Source organism: Pristis pectinata, chromosome 7 (genome assembly GCF_009764475.1).
Source record: "Pristis pectinata isolate sPriPec2 chromosome 7, sPriPec2.1.pri, whole genome shotgun sequence".
NCBI lineage: Eukaryota > Metazoa > Chordata > Chondrichthyes > Rhinopristiformes > Pristidae > Pristis > Pristis pectinata.
In genome coordinates, this window is record NC_067411.1 from 230,599 (window position 1) to 249,041 (window position 18,443).

Sequence of the window (18,443 nt, forward strand, 5' to 3'; positions counted from 1 at the left end):
TACGTGGGTGGGTTATTAAGTTTCCAGATGATACAAAGATTAGTGGAGTTGTGGACAGTGAAGAGGATTGTCAAAGAAAACAGATATCGATCAGTTACAGATAATGGTGGAGAAATGGTAGATGGAGTTTAATCCAGGTGCAAGTGTGAGGTCAAATGTAAGGGGAAGGTATACACTTTATGGCAGGACCCTTAACAGTGTTGAGGTATAGGGAGATCTTGGGACACAAGTCCATAGCTCCATAAAAATGGCCACGCAAGTAGATAAGGTGGTAAGAAGGCGTATGACACGCTTGCCTTCATTGGTCGGTAAATTAAGTACAAGTAAGAAAGTCGTGTTGCAGCTTTAAATAAAGCTTTGGTTCGGCCGCACTTGGAGTATTCTGTGCAGTTTTGATCGCTGCATTACTGGAAGGATGTGGAGGCTTTGGAAAGAGAGCAGAAGAGGTTTTCCAGCATGCTGCCTCTCACAATTTTACCTCTTAGCCACTGAAGCTCCAGAGAAAAAACCCTAGTTTGTCCAACCTCTCCTCATAGCTCATACCCTCTAATGAGCTATGAGGAGAGGTTGGACAAACTAGGGTTTTTTCTCTGGAGCTTCAGTGGCTAAGAGGTAAAATTGTGAGAGGCACAGATAGGGGAGACGGTCAGAATCATTTTCCCCAAATACTGGAGGACATGCATTGAAGGTGAAAGAGGATAAGTTTAAAAGAGATGTGCAGGGCCAGTTTTTTTTACTCCACCTGCCATTTCTCCACCCATATCTGTAACTAATCTGTACTCTGCTGAATCCTTCAATAGCCATCTTCACTATCCAAAACTCCACCAATTTTTGTGTTGTCTGCAAACTTAGCAATCAGCACACTTTTTCACTTGTTCTCCTTGGAGCAAAGAAACCTGAGAGGGGATTTGTTAGAAGTCTATAAAATTATGACTGGTTTATTCAGGATAAATGGAGGGAACCTGTTCTCTGTATAGGGTAGTTCAAGGCTGAGGGGCATTGATTTTAACACGAGGGTCAAGAGATGCATGAGTGTTGTCAAGATTGTAGACGTGGTGGCTTGTCAATGAGGGCTTGCCAAAGAGAACTGGATTGGCATTTCAGGGGAAAAAGTGCAGGTGCGTTCGAAAAGATGGAGGAATGAGACTGTGGATGTTGGTTTACTGGTATATGTGGAATTCTATCCAGAAAGTATATAAAACTTCGGTTAGGCCACACTTCTTGTGTGCAACACACAGTATTGTGTGCAATTCTGGTCGCACTATTTGAGGAAGGATGTTGAAGGATTTGGAAAAGGTGCAAAAGAGCTTTTCAAGGATGCTGCCTGGATTCGAGGGTACGAGCTATAAGGAGAGGTTGGACAAATTTCGCTTTTTTTCTGGAGCGTCAGAGAGTGAGGGGAGACCTGATAGCAATTTATAAAATTATGAGGGCGTAGATACACTACACAGTTGGTATCTGGGTTGTACTGGAGGACATGCATTTCAGGTGAGGCGGGGAAATTTTAAAGGAGGTGTGTGGGTCAAGTTTACTTTTTTTTATATACAGAGTTGTGGGTGTCTGGAATGGTCTGCCAGTGGTTGTGGTGGAAGTAGGTATGATCATGGCATTTAAGAGGCTTTTAGATTGAGACATGAATATGGAGGGAATGGAGGAATATGGATCATGTGGAGGCAGAAGAGATTTGGTTTAATTTGGGGTTGTGTTCGACACAACATCATAGGCCAAAGGGCCTGTTCCTATGCTGTGCTGTTCTGTTCTGTGATCTTTAGAACATAGAACAGTACAGGACTGGAATAGGCCTTTCGGCCAATGATGTTGTGCCAAACTAATTAAACTAGTAATGAAACGCCTCCTAAACTAGTCCCTTCTACCTGCACAAGTACATATCCCTCCATTCTCTGCACATTCATCTGCCTATGTAAGAGCCTCTTAAACACTTCCATCCTATCTGCCTCTACTACCACCCTGAGAGTGCATTCCAGGCACCCACCACTCTCTGTGCAAAAAAAAAACTTGCCTCACACATCATTTTAGAACTTGCCTCCTCTCAGCTTAAGTGCATGCTCTCTGACATTAAACATTTTGATCCTGATAAAAAGATACTGGCTATCTACTCTATCCATGCCTCTCATAATTTTATACAGTTCTATCAGGTTGCCCCTCAGCCTCCACCACTCCAGAGAAAACAACCCAAGTTTGTCCAACATCTCCTTGCGGCACATGCCCTCCAATCCAGGTAACATCCTGGTTAACCTCTCTGCACCCTCTTCAAAGCCTCCACATCCTTCCTATAATGGGGTGACTCGAATTGAATGTCATACTCCAGATGCGGCCTAACCAGTGTTTTATAAAGCTGCAACATAACTTCCTGACTCTTGAACTGAATGCTTCTGTTATTAGAGGTAACCATGTCATATACCTTCTTTACTACCTGGTCAACTTGTGCAGTCACTTTCAGGGAGTTATGGACCTTGAACCCAAGATCCCTGTGTACTTAACCACTGATGAAGGCCTTACCATCAACTCTGTAATGTCCCTTTACATTTGATCTCCCAAAGTGCAACATCCCACACTTGGCTGGATTAAACTGCATCTGCCATTTCTCCACCAATATCTGCAACTGATCTATATCCCGCTGTATCCTTTGGCAATCTTTTGCATTATCCACAATGCCACCACTCTTTGTATCATCTGCGAATATACGAACCCACCATCCATGTTTTCATCCAAGTCATTCATTTTTTATCACAAACAGCAGAGGTCCCAGTGTGGATCCCTGTGGAACACTACTAGTCATGGACATTTAGCCAGAATAAGTCCCTTCAACCAATATCCTCTATCTTCTATGGGCAAGCTAATTCTGATTCCAAACAGCCAAGTCACCATGGATCCCATGCATCTCAGTCTTCTGGATGAGCCTACCCTGTGGGACCTTGTCAAACACTTTACTAAAATCTATGTAGACAACATCAACAGCTCTATACTCATCAATTGCCTTTATCACCTCATGATGTAACTTGCCCTGCACAAAGCCATGCTGACTGTCCCTAGTTAAGCCATGGCCAAATCCTATCCCTAAGAATCCTCTCCATCTGAAATGAGACTCATCAGTCTATGGTTACCAGATTATCCCTATTTCCCTTTTTAAACAACGGAACCAAGTGATGCACTTTGGAAGATCGAACTTGAAGGCAGAATAGAATAGGACTAGCTTAGGTAGGTAACTTAGTTGGCATGGATGAGTTGGGCCAAAGGGTCTGTTTTCGATGAGTGTGATGGATTACTGTCCTGTACCACTCGCTGACAGTGGCTACAGTGTGCAAAAATACAAAATGCATTGTAGTTACTCATCTCAGCTACTCCAACAGCCCATCACAACCCATGACCACTACCACCAAGGACAATAAGAGCAATAGGCACATGAGAACACTTCTACTTTAGGTACCCCACCACGTCACTCATTCTCCTAATTTGGAAACATAACCTTTGCGTCATTGACACTGGGTCTTAAACCTGGAACTTCTCCCTTATGGGAGCACCTTTCCTGGAAGGAATGCAGTGGTCGAAGAATGTGGCTCACCAATTAGGAATATGGCTCAGATACTGTAAAATAAATAAATAAAAAGGGAAGTTTGCCTGTAGAACTCAAAGAATAATTGATTTCTCACTTGTCTTCCAGGACCCAGCGAAGCGGATTCCAGACTCGCATGAAATCACACTGATCCATGGCAAGAAAACGGTGAGAGACGGGTTTGGCCAGCACATTATCCCAACCTGGGAACAGAGAGTATTAGGAACAGCAGGTTGAAGTGTTACAGCTACAGACACCTGTTGCTATTCAGGAAGTTAATAGCTGAGTCTACTTTTTCTACTTTTGAGCCCAAATCTACTTTTCTGCCCAATCCCATATCCTCTGGACATTGTTCTCTGAAAGTGGTGACACAGACAGGGGGGTAAAGAAGGCGTTTGGCATGCTTACCTCCATCAGTTGGGGCATTAAGTACAAGAGTTGGGATGTCATGTTACATACAGTTGTACAAGTCGTTGGTGGGACCACATAGTGTTATGTGCAGTTCTGATCACCCTACTGAAGGATGGATGTGATTAAGCTAGAGAGGGTGCAGAAAAGATTCACAAGCATCTTACCAGGACTGGAGGGCTTGAGTTATAAGGAGAGACTGGATAGGCTGAGACTCTTTTCCCTTGTGCAAATGAGGCTGAGGATCAAAGGAGACACTTTATAGATGTCTATGAAATCATGAGGTGCATAGATAAGGTGGAAGGTCACTGTCTTTTTCCCAGGGTTGGGGAGTCTAAAGGATATACAGGATATAGGTTTAAGCTGAGAGGTGAAAGATTTAAAAGGAACACGAGGGACAACAACTACACACGAGGGTCATGGGTGTATGGAACAAGCTTATCCAAATGTCTTTTAAATCTGGTTAAGTACATGGATAGGAAAGGTTACGAGGGATGTGGGCCAAACTTGGCAAATAGGACTTGCTTGGTAGGCACCATGGTCGGCATGGACAAGTTGAGCTGAAGGACAGTTTCCATGCTGTATTACTCTGAGTCTTTGTGGTTATTGAGGTTTTCAGTCATGTCCAGAAGCCTCTATCATAAGATATTGGAGCAGAATCAGCTATTTGGCCCATTGAGTCTGCTCCACCATTCAATCACAGCAGGAGAATGGGTTGATTTTTTTTTCAATCCTATTCTCCTGCCTTCTCTCCATAACACTCAACCCCCTCACCAATCAAGAATTATCAATCTCACCCAATGAATTCCACAGATTCACCACCCTCTGTCAGAACTGCAGCACATTGCCTTCTGCACCACTGCAGTCAAATCTTGCTGAACTTAATTAATTGGTTTCTTTTTAATTGTTGATATTTATTTCAATGTTAACCAAATAATTTATGTTAATTTGTCTTATCTGTTTTTAAGTTGGTTCTGAGCTTCTTCAATAAAAACAAAACTATACACAAGAGAAAAATTTACAGACTTGTTGGAAAAAAAGCATATGTGAACACTATAATTTTGGAGACAAAGCAGTATGCACTTCTCTTTCTGCACCAAATTTTCCAGCTGACCATATTCTGCACATCAGCACTACTAAAATTGCACTCCTCTTAAGATCAATCAGGGATGGAAACACCATACCCTTTGAATCCAGCCTAGACTGGACTATGGAGACACAAGAGATTGCAGATGCTAGAATCTGGAGCAAAAACAAAATGCTGGAGGAACTCAGTGGGTCAGGCAGCATCTGTGGAGGGAAATGGACAGTTGATGTTTTGGGTCAATATGGTATGGGGGTGTGCAGAATTGAAGATTGAAGTTGGGCTTAAAATTGAAGTCCATAGGGAAGAATGTGCCACAATGGTCATCTAGAATGTGCCACAATGGTCATCTAGAAGAGAGCGGTGAGAGGCTTATCCCTGTCCTACCCCTCCTCTCACTTCTATACACTAGCTATCTTCCCTCGACACTCTCAGTCTTGACCCAAAATGTCGACCATCCCTTTGCCTCCACAGACCTGCTGAGTTCCTCCACCATCTGTGGCTCCAGAAAAAGTGAGGAATTGGGATCTGAGGAAGGACTTTTTCATTCAGTTGGTTGGAATCTGGAATATATTATACAGTGAGGCACTCCTGCAACATTTAAGTATCATCATGGAAACCTACAGATCAAGTGCAGCAAAATGGGATTAGTGTCAACAGGTACCTGATGGTCTGAAGGGTCTGTTTCTGTGATGAATGGCTCTATGACTCTGACTCTGCCTGGTGTGTTTGTGACTTCAGGTGTCTGCACTGGGGCTGGACCCATCGGGTGCACGACTGGTTACAGGAGGCTATGATTACGAGGTGAAGCTCTGGGACTTTGCAGGAATGGACGCTTCGCTGCAGGCTTTCAGGTCACTACAACCCTGCGAATGGTGAGTCGATGCTGCCTGCTTCCCTGTGACCCCAACTTCACCTCTCTACCAAAGTGCACTGTAATTTTCCCTCAAAGATCCCCAGAGAGCGGAGAGTGCCGGAAATTAACGAGGAGCGATTTTTTTTCTTCTTTCTAGCGTTCGGGATAGCGGCGAGTGACTGCGCAGGCGCCTGACGTCACTCGGAAGCGCGCGGGCGATTTAAATAGCAGACCAACATATCTAGCGGGCAGCGTCGGAGCGGGCAGCAGAGTGAGAGGGAGCAGAGTGGGTTAGGCTTTGGCTCAACGGGCTTCGGTGAGAGCGGGAAAGAGGCAAGAGTAATAGAGAGGGGGTAAGTTATTAGTTTATTTGTTGAACTCAGTGGTATTCAGCAAGATGCATCTAGGGTTGGTCTTATGTTTGGAGTGTCAGATGTGGGGACCCTGGGAGACTACCAGACTCCCCGATAACTACATCTGCGCAAAGTGCACCGAGATGCGGCTCCTCAAGGAACGGATAGAGAGTCTGGAGCTGCAGCTCAATGACCTTCGGTTGGTTAGGGAGAGCGAGCAGGAAATAGACAGGAGTTATAAAGAGTTTGTAGACAGCACCTCTGTGGCGGTCCCCCTCAAAAACTGATATCTCATTTTAGATTCGGTTGGAGAGGATGACCTGATAGAGGAAGACCTCAGCAACTGGGACCTTGGCACCGTGCCTGGTACTGTGGTCCAGCGGAGGAAGCGAAATGCAGTGGTTATTGGGGATTCTATAGTGAGGGGTACGGATAGCAGATTCTGCAATAGCGACAATGAGTCTCGGATGGTGTGTCGCCTCCCTGGTGCCAGGGTACGGGATATCACGGACCGGGTCCAGAATATTCTGAGGGGAGAGGGTGAGCAGCCAGAAGTCTTGGTACATGTAGGTACCAATGACATAGGTAGAAAAAGAGAAGAGGTCCTGAAGGAGGAATACAAGGCATTGGGGAGAAGGTTGAGAAGTAGGACCTCAAGGGTAGTAATCTCAGGATTACTACCTGTGCCACGTGTCAATGATAGGAAAAATAGAAAGCTCTGGCAGATGAATGCGTGGCTGAGTGACTGGTGCAGGGGGCAGGGCTTCAGATTTTTGGATAATTGGGACCTTTTTTGGGGGAGGCATGACCTATTCGCTAAGGATGGGTTGCACCTAAACTCCAAAGGTTCCAATATCTTGGCGGGAATATTTAATTTAGTTGTAGGGGAGGGTTTAAACTGATCTAGCAGGGGGATGGAAACCAGGATGTTAGGTTACAAGATGCTAAGGTAAAGGAGGAAGTTTATAGAAACAAGTCCAATGAGGATGGCAAGAAGGACAGGCAGGTGAGAAGTCAGGATAATTTGCTGAATAATAGAAGTACAACAGGTCAGGATGTTAGGATACAGAATGTTAGGATAGGGGATGAGGTATATAGCAACATGTCTAAGGTAGTATGTAGTGAAGATGGTAAGAAGGATAGACAGGTGGAAAGCCAGGATAATCTGCTGAACAATAGAAGTACAACAAAATTAATAGCAGATACTGAACTAAATGTACTATATTTAAATGCACGAAGCATTAGGAATAAAGTAGATGACCTAGTGGCACAACTACAGGTTAATAAATACGACATTGTGGCAATCACCGAGTCATGGCTTTATGATGGATGTGATTGGGAACTGAATGTCCAGGGGTACACAGTGTATAGGAAGGATAGGCGGGTAGGCAGAAGGGGAGGTGTGGCCATGATGGTAAGTAGTGATATAAAATCAGTGGAAAGGAAGGATATTGGGTCAGAGGAGGTGGAATCCTTGTGGGTGGAGCTAAGAAATAGCAAGGGTAAAAGGACAATAGTAGCAGTCATATATAGGCCCCCTAATAGCAGTCAGCAAGTGGACGATAAGTTGCAGTTTGAGATAGAAAAAGCATGCCAGAGTGACAATGTGAAGATAATTATGGGGGATTTTAACATGAAGGTGGACTGGGAAATCCAGAATGGCGGTAGTATTCAGGAGAGGGAGTTTGTGGAATGTCTAAGGGACGTTTTTCTAGAGCAGCTTGTTGAAGAGCCCACCAGGGGATCGGCTGTTTTGGATTGGGTGCTGTGTAATGAACCAGAGGTGATTAGGGAACTAAAGGTAAAGGAACCACTGGGAACCAGTGATCACAATATGATTGAGTTCAGTTTCAAGTTTGAGAAGGAGAAACTGATAACTGGTGTATCGATATTTCAGTGGAACAAAGGAAATTACAATGGTTTGAGAGAGGAGTTGGCCCTAATTGATTGGAAGAGTAAGCTGGCTGGAGGGACGGCAGAGGAGAAATGGAAGGAATTTCTACAGGAAATAAGGAAATTGCAGGATAGATATATTTTGAAAGAAAAAAGGTTTTGAATGGAAAAAAGGCACAAATGTGGATAATGAGAGAGGTGAAGGCTAAAATAAAAGCAAAAGGGGCAGCGTACAAAGAAGCAAAAATTAGTGGGAAAACAGAAGACTGGGAAGCTTTTAAAAACCTGCAGAGAGAAACTAAGAAGGTCATTAGGAAAGAAAAGATGAATTATGAAAGGAAGTTGGCGGATAACATTCGAAAGGACATCAAGAGTTTTTTTAAATACATAAGGTGTAAAAGAGAGACACGGGTTGATATAGGACCAATTGATAACGGTGCAGGAGCTATTATAATGGACGATAGAGAGATGGCAGAGGAATTGAATGAATATTTTGCATCGGTCTTCACCGTGGAGGACATCAGCAATGTGCCGGTTAGTCAGGAGTCTCACAAAATGGAATTGAGTTCAGTTAAGATTACTAGGGAGAAGGTGCTAGGAAAACTAAATGGGCTAAAGACTGATAAGTCTCCCGGACCGGATGAGGTGCATCCCCGGGTTCTGAAGGAGGTGGCTTTAGAGATAGCGGAGGCATTGGCGATAATTTTCCAGAAATCGATAGATTCTGGCGTGGTTCCGGAGGACTGGAGGGTCGCAAATGTAGTTCCGTTGTATAAGAAAGGTGGGAGGCAGCATAAAGGAAATTACAGACCTATTAGTCTGACGTCAGTGGTGGGAAAGTTATTGGAATCTATCCTCAAAGACGGGGTTACGGAATACCTAGAGGCGCAAGGCAAGATAGGTCCTAGCCAACATGGTTTTGTGAAGGGAAGATCCTGCCTGACCAACCTATTGGAGTTTTTTGAAGAAATCACAGGTAAGGTGGATAAGGGAGAGGTGGTAGATGTTGTGTATTTAGACTTTAAAAAGGCCTTTGATAAGGTGCCTCACAAGAGACTGATTAATAAGATGAGAGGTCATGGAATTACGGGTAGGATAACAGAATGGGTGGAGCATTGACTGGTTGACAGGAAGCAAAGAGTGGAAATAAAATGATCCCGTTCTGGTTGGTTACCGGTTACTAGTGGTGTGCCGCAGGGGTCGGTGTTGGGACCGCTCCTTTTTACCTTGTACATTAACGATTTGGATGATGGAATAAATGGTTTCGTGGCTAAGTTTGCGGATGACACCAAGATAGGGGGAGGAGTAGGCAGTATTGAAGAGATAGGAAGGTTGCAGAGGGACCTAGACAGTTTAGGAGAATGGGCAAGGAAATGGCAGATGAGATTCAATGTAGAGAAATGTGCAGTTGTACACTTTGGAAGCAGAAATAAACGGGCAGATTATTATTTAGGAGGAGAGAAAATCCAAAGCACGGAAGTAGAAAGGGACTTGGGGGTACTCGTGCAGGATACCTTAAAGGTTAACCACCAGGTCGGATCGGTGGTAAAGAAAGCGAATGCTATGTTGGCATTCATTTTGAGAGGTATAGTGTATAAAAGTAAGGAAGTGTTGATGAGGCTCTACGGGGCACTAGTGAGGCCTCATTTGGAATATTGTGTGCAGTTTTGGGCCCCACATCTTAGGAAGGATGTGTTGACGTTGGAGAGGGTTCAGAGGAGATTTACGAGGATGATTCCAGGAATGAAAGGGCTTACGTATGAGGACCATTTGTCGGCTCTTGGACTGTACTCACTGGAGTACAGAAGAATGAGAGGGGACCTCATAGCGACATTTAAAATATTGATAAGAAAGGACAGAGTAAATGTGGCTAGGCTGTTTCCCTTGGTGGGTGAGTCCAGGACCTGAGGGCACAATCTTAGAATTAGAGGGTACAGTTTCAAAACAGAGATGAGGAAAAATTTCTTTAGCCAGAGGTTGGTGAAATTGTGGAACTCCTTGCCACGTACAGCAGTGGAGGCCAAATCAGTGGGGGCGTTCAAGGAGGAGATAGATAGATATCTAAATAGTCAGGGTATCAAGGGATATGGGGATAAGGCTGGAAATTGGGATTAGAATAGTGTTTTTTTTCTTCTTCTTCCCCTATTCCCCATTTCTCATTTCTATTTCCCTTTCCTTGGAGCAGACTCGATGGGCCGAATGGCCTGCTTCTGCTCCCTTATCTTGTGATCTTGTGATCTGTTCTTCCCCCACCCACCTCAAAACAACACCTTAAGCTCCATCTCCACAGCAGCGCCAGACACTGTGCCCTGTCAGTGTTATAGTCAAGTGATACAAGTGGGTTTAGTGAGAAGTAAAGGACTACTGACAGACATCAGAGGCATGGAGATGAAGTGGATTTCAGCAGAGCTTTTGACAGAAGTCCCACATGGCAGTTTGATCTTCGATTCACAGAAAAGTTAGAACACAGCAGGAGATCATTCAACTCATTGTGTCGGTATCTGACAGTTAATGTGTAGGTACAGCAAGCAGTTCAGAAGACAAATGGTCTGTTGGTGTTTATTGCAAGGGGATTTGAATACAAGAGTAAACATGTATCACTAGAATTGCCTTCATTAGCCAAGGAACTGGGTTCAAGAGTCAGGAAGTTATGTTTCAGCTTTACAAAACTCTTGTTAGGCTGCATCTAAAGTATTGGATTTAATTCTGGTCACCCCATTATAGGAAGGGTGTGGAGGCTTTGGAGAGGGTACAGAAGAGCTTTACCAGGATGCTGCTTGGATTACAGGGCATGTGCTAAAAGGAGAAGTTGGACAAACTTGGGTTATTTTCTCTGGAGTGGTGGAGGCTGAGGAGAGATCAGAAAGAGATTTATCAGAATATGAGAGGCATAGATCGATAGCTGGTATCTTTTTCCAAGGGTTGAACTGCCTCATACCAGAAGGTATGCATTTAAGGTGAGAGGGGTCAGTTCAAAGGAGATGTGGGGGGCAAGTTTTTTTTACACAGAAGAGTGGTGGGTGCCTGGAATGTGCTGCCAGGGGTGCTGGTGGAGGCAAACACGATAGAGGCGTTCAAGAGGCTCTTAGATAGGTGCAGGAAATGGAGGGATATGGACATTGTGTAGGCAGAAGGAATGAGTTTAGTTGGGTGTTTCATTACTAATTTAATTAGTTTGGCACAACATCATGGGCCGAAGGGCCTGTTCCTGTGCTGTACTGTTCTATGTTCTAATTATAAAGGGCCCTGGTGAAAGGGCAAAGAATACTTTGACGAGGGATTAAACAGGCTGAGTTGATGCTCTCCAGTATTGAAAAGAATGAGAGGTGGAATCATTGAAACATACAAATTCTTACAGAGCTTGACAGGCAAGGCACAAGGATGATGTTTCCCTGGCCATTTGGGACAGAGATGAAAGAGAAATTTCCTCATCCAGAGGGTGCTGTCTTTGAAATTCACTACTGCGACGGTTGTGAATGCTCAGTCACCAGGGATACTCAACACAGATTAATAGATTTTTGAATACTAAGGAACATGTAATATTAAGATATGGACAAGTAGGACTGTGGTAGGTAAGTTACTGGTGAGGATCCTGAGGGTTAAGATGTATATGCATCTGGAAAGACTGGTGTTGATTAGGGGTAGTCAGCATGGCTTTGTGTGTGGGAGATCATGTCTTACGAACTTGATTGAGTTTTTGATGATGTGACCAAGAAGATCAATGAGGGCAGGACAGCAGACATGGTCAATGTAGACTTGGGGCTGCACGGTAACATAGCAGTTAGCGTAACGCTGTTACAGCACCAGCGATCAGAGTTCACTTCCCACCGCTGTCTGTAAGTAATTTGCACGTTCTCCCCGTGACTGCATGGGTTTCCTCCGGGTGCTCCAGTTTCCTCCCACATTCCTAAGACGTACAGGTTAAGAGGTTAACATGGGTGGTGCGGGCTCGTTGGGCTGGAAGGGCCTGTTACGGTGCTGTATAAATAAAGTTTTAAAGTTTTACTTCAGTAGGGCCTTTGATAAGGTTTGACATGGTAGGCTGTTCTGGAAGGTTAGATTGTATGGAATCCAGGGAGAGCTAGCTAATTGGATATACGATTGGATTGATGGTAGAAAGCACAGAGTGATGGTGCAAGATTGTTTCTTGGACTGGAGGCCTGTGACTAGCGGTGTGCCTCAACGGTCAGTGCTGGTCCCATTGCTGTTCGTCATCTCTATCAATGGTTTGGATAAGAATGTACAAGGCATGGTTCGTTAGTTTGCAGATGACACTAAAATAGGTGGTCTAGTGGACAGTGAAGAAGATTATCAAAAATTACAGGGGGATCTTGATCAGCTGAGTTAGTGGGCTGAGGAATGGCAAATGGAATTTAATTTGGATAAGTGCGAGGTGTTGCACTTCAGAAAGTTAAATCAAGGTAGGACTTTACAGTGAACAGCAGGCCCCTGGGGAATGTCGAACAGAGACACCTTGAAGTTCAAGTACATCGCAAGGGGGTGGGAACTGGAACAACAGGTCAGCAAGTGAGGGAACGGGTAGGAGGGCTGAGGTCAGGGAGTGTAGTATTAGGCAGATTCCTAATAACACATGTGAAGGGATGAGTGGTTTGAAATGTTTTGTACTTTAATGCTCACAGTGTTATGGGCAAGAGGGATGAACTTAGAGCATGGATCAGTACTTGGAACTATGATGTTATGGCCATAACAGAGACTTGGTTGAGGGAGGGACAGGAATGGGTGATCGATGTACCAGGATTTCGAAGTTTTAAGAAGAATAGAGAGGGGGGTAAAAGAGGGGGAGGAGTCGCAATACTAATTGGAGATAATATATCAGCTGCACTCCGGGGAGACATAATGGAGGGCTCAGATACAGAGTCTATGTGGGTGGAGCTCAGGAATAGGAAGGGTGCAATCACTCTCTTAGGGGTATACTTTTGACCTCCCAATAGCCGGGACATTGAGGAACGGATATGCAAACAGATTAGGAAAATGTGTAAAAATTACAAGGTTGTGTTCATGGGAGACTACAACTTCCCTGATATAAATAGGGACCTTTGTCGTGCAAGAGGGTTAGATGGGGCAGAAATTGTTAAGTGTATCCAGGAGGGGTTCTTCATATGTTAACAGTCCAACAAGGGGAGAGGCTATTCTGGACCTGGTGTTGGGTAATGAGCCTGGCCAGGTGACTCACCAATGTTGTGCTGACCCTTAAACCTCGCCTAAGACTATCTAACCCCTTCCTCCCACATATCCCTCTATTTTAAATTCCTCCATATGCTTATCTAGTAATCTCTTGAATTTGACCAATGTACCTGCCTCCACCACTGCACCAGGCAGCGCATTCCATGGCCCAACCACTCTGGGTAAAAAAAACCTTCCTCTGATATCTCCCTTGAACTTCCCACCCATTACTTTAAAGCCATGCACTCTTGTATTGAGCATTGGTGCCCTGGGAAAGAGGTGCTGGCTGTCCATTCTATCTATTCCTCTTAATATTTTGTACACCTCTATCATGTCTCCTCTCATCCTCCTTCTCTCCAAAGAGTAAAGCCCTAGCTCCCTTAGTCTCTCCTCATAATGCATACTCGCTAAACCAGGCAGCATCCTGGTAAATCTCCTCTGCACCCTTTCCAACGCTTCCACATCCTTGCTATAATGAGGCGACCACAACTGGACACAGTACTCTAAGTGTGGTCTAACCAGAGTTTTGTAAAGCTGCATCATCACTTTGCGGCTCTTAAACTTGATCCCTCGGCTTATGAAAGCTGACACCGCATAAGCTTTCTTAACTACCCTATCCATCTGTGACACAACTTTCAGGGATTTGTGGATATGGACCCCCAGATCCCTCTGCTCCACACTACCCAGAATCCGGCAATTAACTTTGTACTCCACCTCGGAGTTTGTCCGTCCAAAGTGTACCACCTCACACTTCTCCGGATTGAACTCCATCTGCCACTTCTCAGCCCAGCTCGGCATCCTATCAGATCCCTCCGGAATCTTTGAAAATCCTCCACACTATCCACAACACCACCAACCTTTGTGTCCTCTGCAAACTTGCCAGCCCACCCTTCTACCCCCTCATCCAAGTCATTAATAAAAATCACGAACAGTAGAGGTCCCAGAACCAATCCTTGTGGGACACCACTAGTCACAGCCCTCCAGTCTGAATGCACTCCCTCCACCACAACCTCCTGCTTTCTACAGGTAAGCCAATTCTGAATCCACTTGGTCAAGTTTCCCTGGATCCCATGCTCTCTGATCTTCTGAAGAAGCCTACCATGTGGAACCTTGTTACTAAAATCCATGTAGACCACATATACAGCACTACCCTCATCAATCTGTCTGGTCAGCTCCTCAAAGAACACTATCAGGCTTGTGAGACATGATCTGCCCTTCACAAAGCCATGCTGGCTGTCCCTGAGCAGACCATGATTCTCTAAATGCCCATAGATCCTATCTCTAAGAATCCTTTCCAACAGCTTGCCCACCACAGACATAAGGCTCACTGGTCTATAATTTGCTGGACTATCCCTACTACCTTTTTTGAATAAGGGCCAACATTTGCCACCCTCCAATCCTCTGATACCATTCCCGTGGACAACGAGGACTCAAAAATCCCAGCCAACGGTTCAGCAATCTCCTCCCTCGCCTCACGGAGCAGCCTGGGGAATATTACGTCAGGCCCCGGAGACTTATCTGTCCTAATATTTTCTAACAGCTCCAACATATCCTCTCTCTTGATATCAACATGCTCTAGAACATTAACCTTACCAACACTGTCCTCAGCATCATCAAGGCCCCTCTCCTTGGAGAATACTGAAGAGAAGTATTCAGTGAGGACCTCACCCACTTCCACAGCTTCCATGCACATCTTCCCACCTTTGTCTCTAATCGGTCCTACCTTTACTCCCGTCATTCTTCTGCTCTTCACATAAGTGAAAAATGCCTTGGGGTTTTCCTTGACCCTACTTGCCAAGGCCTTTTCATGTCCCCTTCTTGCTCCCGTCAGCCCCTTCTTAAGTTCCTTCCTTGCTAACCTATATTCCTCAAGAGACCTATCTGATCCTTGCTTCCTAAACCTTATGTATGCTGCCGCCTTCTTCCTAACTAGTTGTTCCGCCTCTCTTGTCACCCATGTTTCCTTCACCCTGCCATTCCTTCTCTGCCTCACCAGGACAAATTTATCCCTAACATCCTGCAAGTGATCCCTGAACAACGACCATGGTACATTTCCCTTCAAAAATGTCATCCCAAATCACACTTGCAAGTTCTAGCCTTACATCCTCATAATTTGCCCTTCTCCAATTAAATATTTTCCTGTCCTCTTTACTCCTGTCCTTGTCCATGACGATGCTAAAGGTTAGGTAGCGGTGGTCACTGTCCCCCAAATGCTCACCCACTGAGAGATCTGTCACCTGACCCAGTTCATTATCTAATACGAGATCTAATATGGCATTCCCTCTAGTCGGCCTGTCAACATACTGTGACAGGAATCAGTCCTGGACACACTTAACAAACTCTGTTCCGTCTAAACCTTTGGTACTAAGCAGGTGCCAATCAATCTTTGGGAAGTTGAAGTCTCCCATGATAACAACCCTGTTATTTTTGTACCTTTCCAAGATCTGCCTCCCAATCTGCAACTCAGTGTCCTTGCTGCTTCCAGGGGGCCTATAGAATACTCCCAGTAGAGTAACTGCTCCTTTCTTGTTCCTAACTTCCACCCATACTGACTCTAGAGAGGATGCTTCTACTTTATCCACCCTTTCTGCAACTGTAATAGTATCCCTGACCAGTAACGCCACCCATCCTCCTCTTCTCCCCCTCCTCCCTATCCCTTTTAAAACACTGACATCTGGGAATATTCAGGATCCATTCCTGCCCTGGTGACAGCCAAGTCTCTGCATGAGCCACAATATCATAGTTCCATGTATTTATCCGAGCTCTCAGTTCATCACCTTTATTCCTGACGCTGCTTCTTGCATTTAAGTAAATGCACTTTAGCCCATCCACTTTACTACTTTTATACCCTATACTCTGCTCCTCCTTCCTCAAAGCCTCTCTTCTGTTAGATCTGGCTTTACTCCATGCACTTCTTACACTGACCTATTCCTCCAGTTCCCATCCCCCTTGCAAACTAGTTTAAACCCTCCCAAGCCACACTAGCAAACCTGCTTGCAACTGGGGCGTAAACATATTAGGGCTTTTAGAGGTCAAGGAGGAGGTAGTGTTAGGTCTCCTAAACAGAATTAAGGTGGATAAGTCCCTGAGACCCGATGGGATATACCCCAGGTTCCTGATAGAGGGGAGAGAGGCAATGCTGGGGCCTTGACCAATATCTTTGTGTCCTCTTTGACCACAAGTGAGGTCCCAGAGGACTGGAGAGTGGCTAATGTTGTTCCCCTATTTAAGAAAGGAACAAGGGAAAATCCAGGGAACTATAGACCAGTGAGTCTCATGTCGGTTGTAGGGAAATTGCTGGGGAAAATTCTTCGACATAGGATGTACGAACATCTGGAATCCAATGGCTTGATTCGGGAAACCTAGCATGGCTTTGTGCGGGGCAAATCATTGTCTTACTAATCTGGTTGAATTTTTTGACAAGGTGACGAGAGAGATTGATGAAGGTGGAGCTGTGGATGTCATCTTTCTGGACTTCAGTAATGCATTTGACAAGGTCCCACATAATAGGTTAATCAAAGTTCAGATGCATGGAGTCAGTAGAGAATTGGTTGTCTGGATCCAGAACTGGCTTACCCACAGAAGACAGAGGGTGATGGTTGAAGGGACTTATTCGGGCTGGAGGCCAGTGAGTAGTGGTGTTCCGCAGGGATCTGTGCTGGGACCTCTGCTGTTTGTGATGTACATAAATGATCTGGATGAGTATGTTGATGGGTTAGTAAGTTTGCAGATGATACCAAGATTGGTGTAGTTGTGAATAGTGTAGAAGACTGGTGACAGACACAGCGTGATATAGATCGGTTGCAGATCTGGGCAGAGAAATTGCAGATGGAGTTTAACCGGGATAAATGTGAGGTGCTGCACCTTGGTAGGACTAATGTCAAGAGAGAGTACACTCTTAAGGGCAAGACCCTTAACAGTGTTGAAGAGCAGAGAGACCTTGGGGTGCAAGTCCATGACTCAATGAAAGTGGCTACGCAGGTAGATAGCGTGGTAAACAAGGCTTATGGAATGCTTGCATTTATTAATGGAGGTATTGAGTATTGGAGTCAAGAAGTTTTGATGCACCTCTATAGAACTCTGGTTAGGCTGCATTTAGAGTGTTGCGTACAGTTCTGGTCACCTCACTATAGGAAGGATGTCAAGGCTTTAGAGAAGGTATAGAGGAGGTTTACCAGGACGCTGCCTGGATAAGAATGCATGTGCTCTCAGGAGAGGCTGGACAATCTTGGCCTCTTTTCTCTGGAGCAGCGGAGGCTGAGGGGTGATCTGTTGGAGGTGTATAAAATTATGAGGGGCATAGATAGGATGGAAAAACAATATCTTTTTCCCATTATTGAGCGATCCAATACCAGAGGGCATGCATTTAAGGTGAGAGTGGGGGAAGTTCAGAACAGATGTGAGGGGTACGTTTTTTACTCAGTGTGGTGTATGCCTGGAATTTGTTGCCTGATTGGGTGGTGGAGGCAAATTCATTGGGGGTTTTTAAGAGGGGCATGGGTGGGCACATGAATGAGAGGAAAATAAGAGGGTTGTGGGCATTCTGTAGCTAGGAGGGATTAGCTATGTCGCCACAACATTGTGGGCCAAAGGGCCTGTTCTGGGCTCTACTGTTCTATGTACATTGTTCCCTGAAAGTGGAGTCACCGGTAGACAGGGTGGTGAAGAATGCTCTTGGCACACCAGCCTTCATCAGTCAGGGCATAGAGTATAAAATTTGGGAAGTCATGGTGCATTTGTACAGGACGCTGGTGAGACCCACACTTGGAGTATTGCGTTCAGTTTTGGTTGTCCAGCAAAAGGAAAGATTTACAAGGATGCTGCCAGGACTTGAGGGACTGAGTTACTGGGAGAGGATGGACAGACTAGGACTTCATTCCGTAGAGCGGAAGAGATGAGAGGTGTCTAAGATGATAAGAGGGGGCATAGATAGGATCAATGCACACAATCTTTTTCCCAGGGTTGGGGAATCAAGAACTAGAGGGCATAGGTTTGAGGTGAGAGGGGAAAGATTGAATAGGAACTTAAGGGGCAACTTGTTTTATGCAAAGAGTGGTATGTATGTGGAATGAGCTGCCAGAGGAAGTGGTT

At 45.0% G+C, this 18,443-nt stretch overlaps 1 protein-coding gene across 2 annotated transcripts in view; it reads left to right on the forward strand.

Moving 5' to 3' along the window:
- The window catches only part of LOC127572500 (WD repeat-containing protein 70), a 131,408-nt gene that overhangs the window by 26,107 nt on the left and 86,858 nt on the right, over positions 1-18,443 (forward strand). For both annotated transcript variants that reach the window (XM_052019853.1, XM_052019854.1), the window contains exons 6-7: positions 3,683-3,742; positions 5,808-5,941. In XM_052019853.1, the coding sequence (XP_051875813.1) occupies positions 3,683-3,742; positions 5,808-5,941 (194 nt within the window). The remainder of the gene's footprint in view (positions 1-3,682; positions 3,743-5,807; positions 5,942-18,443) is intronic.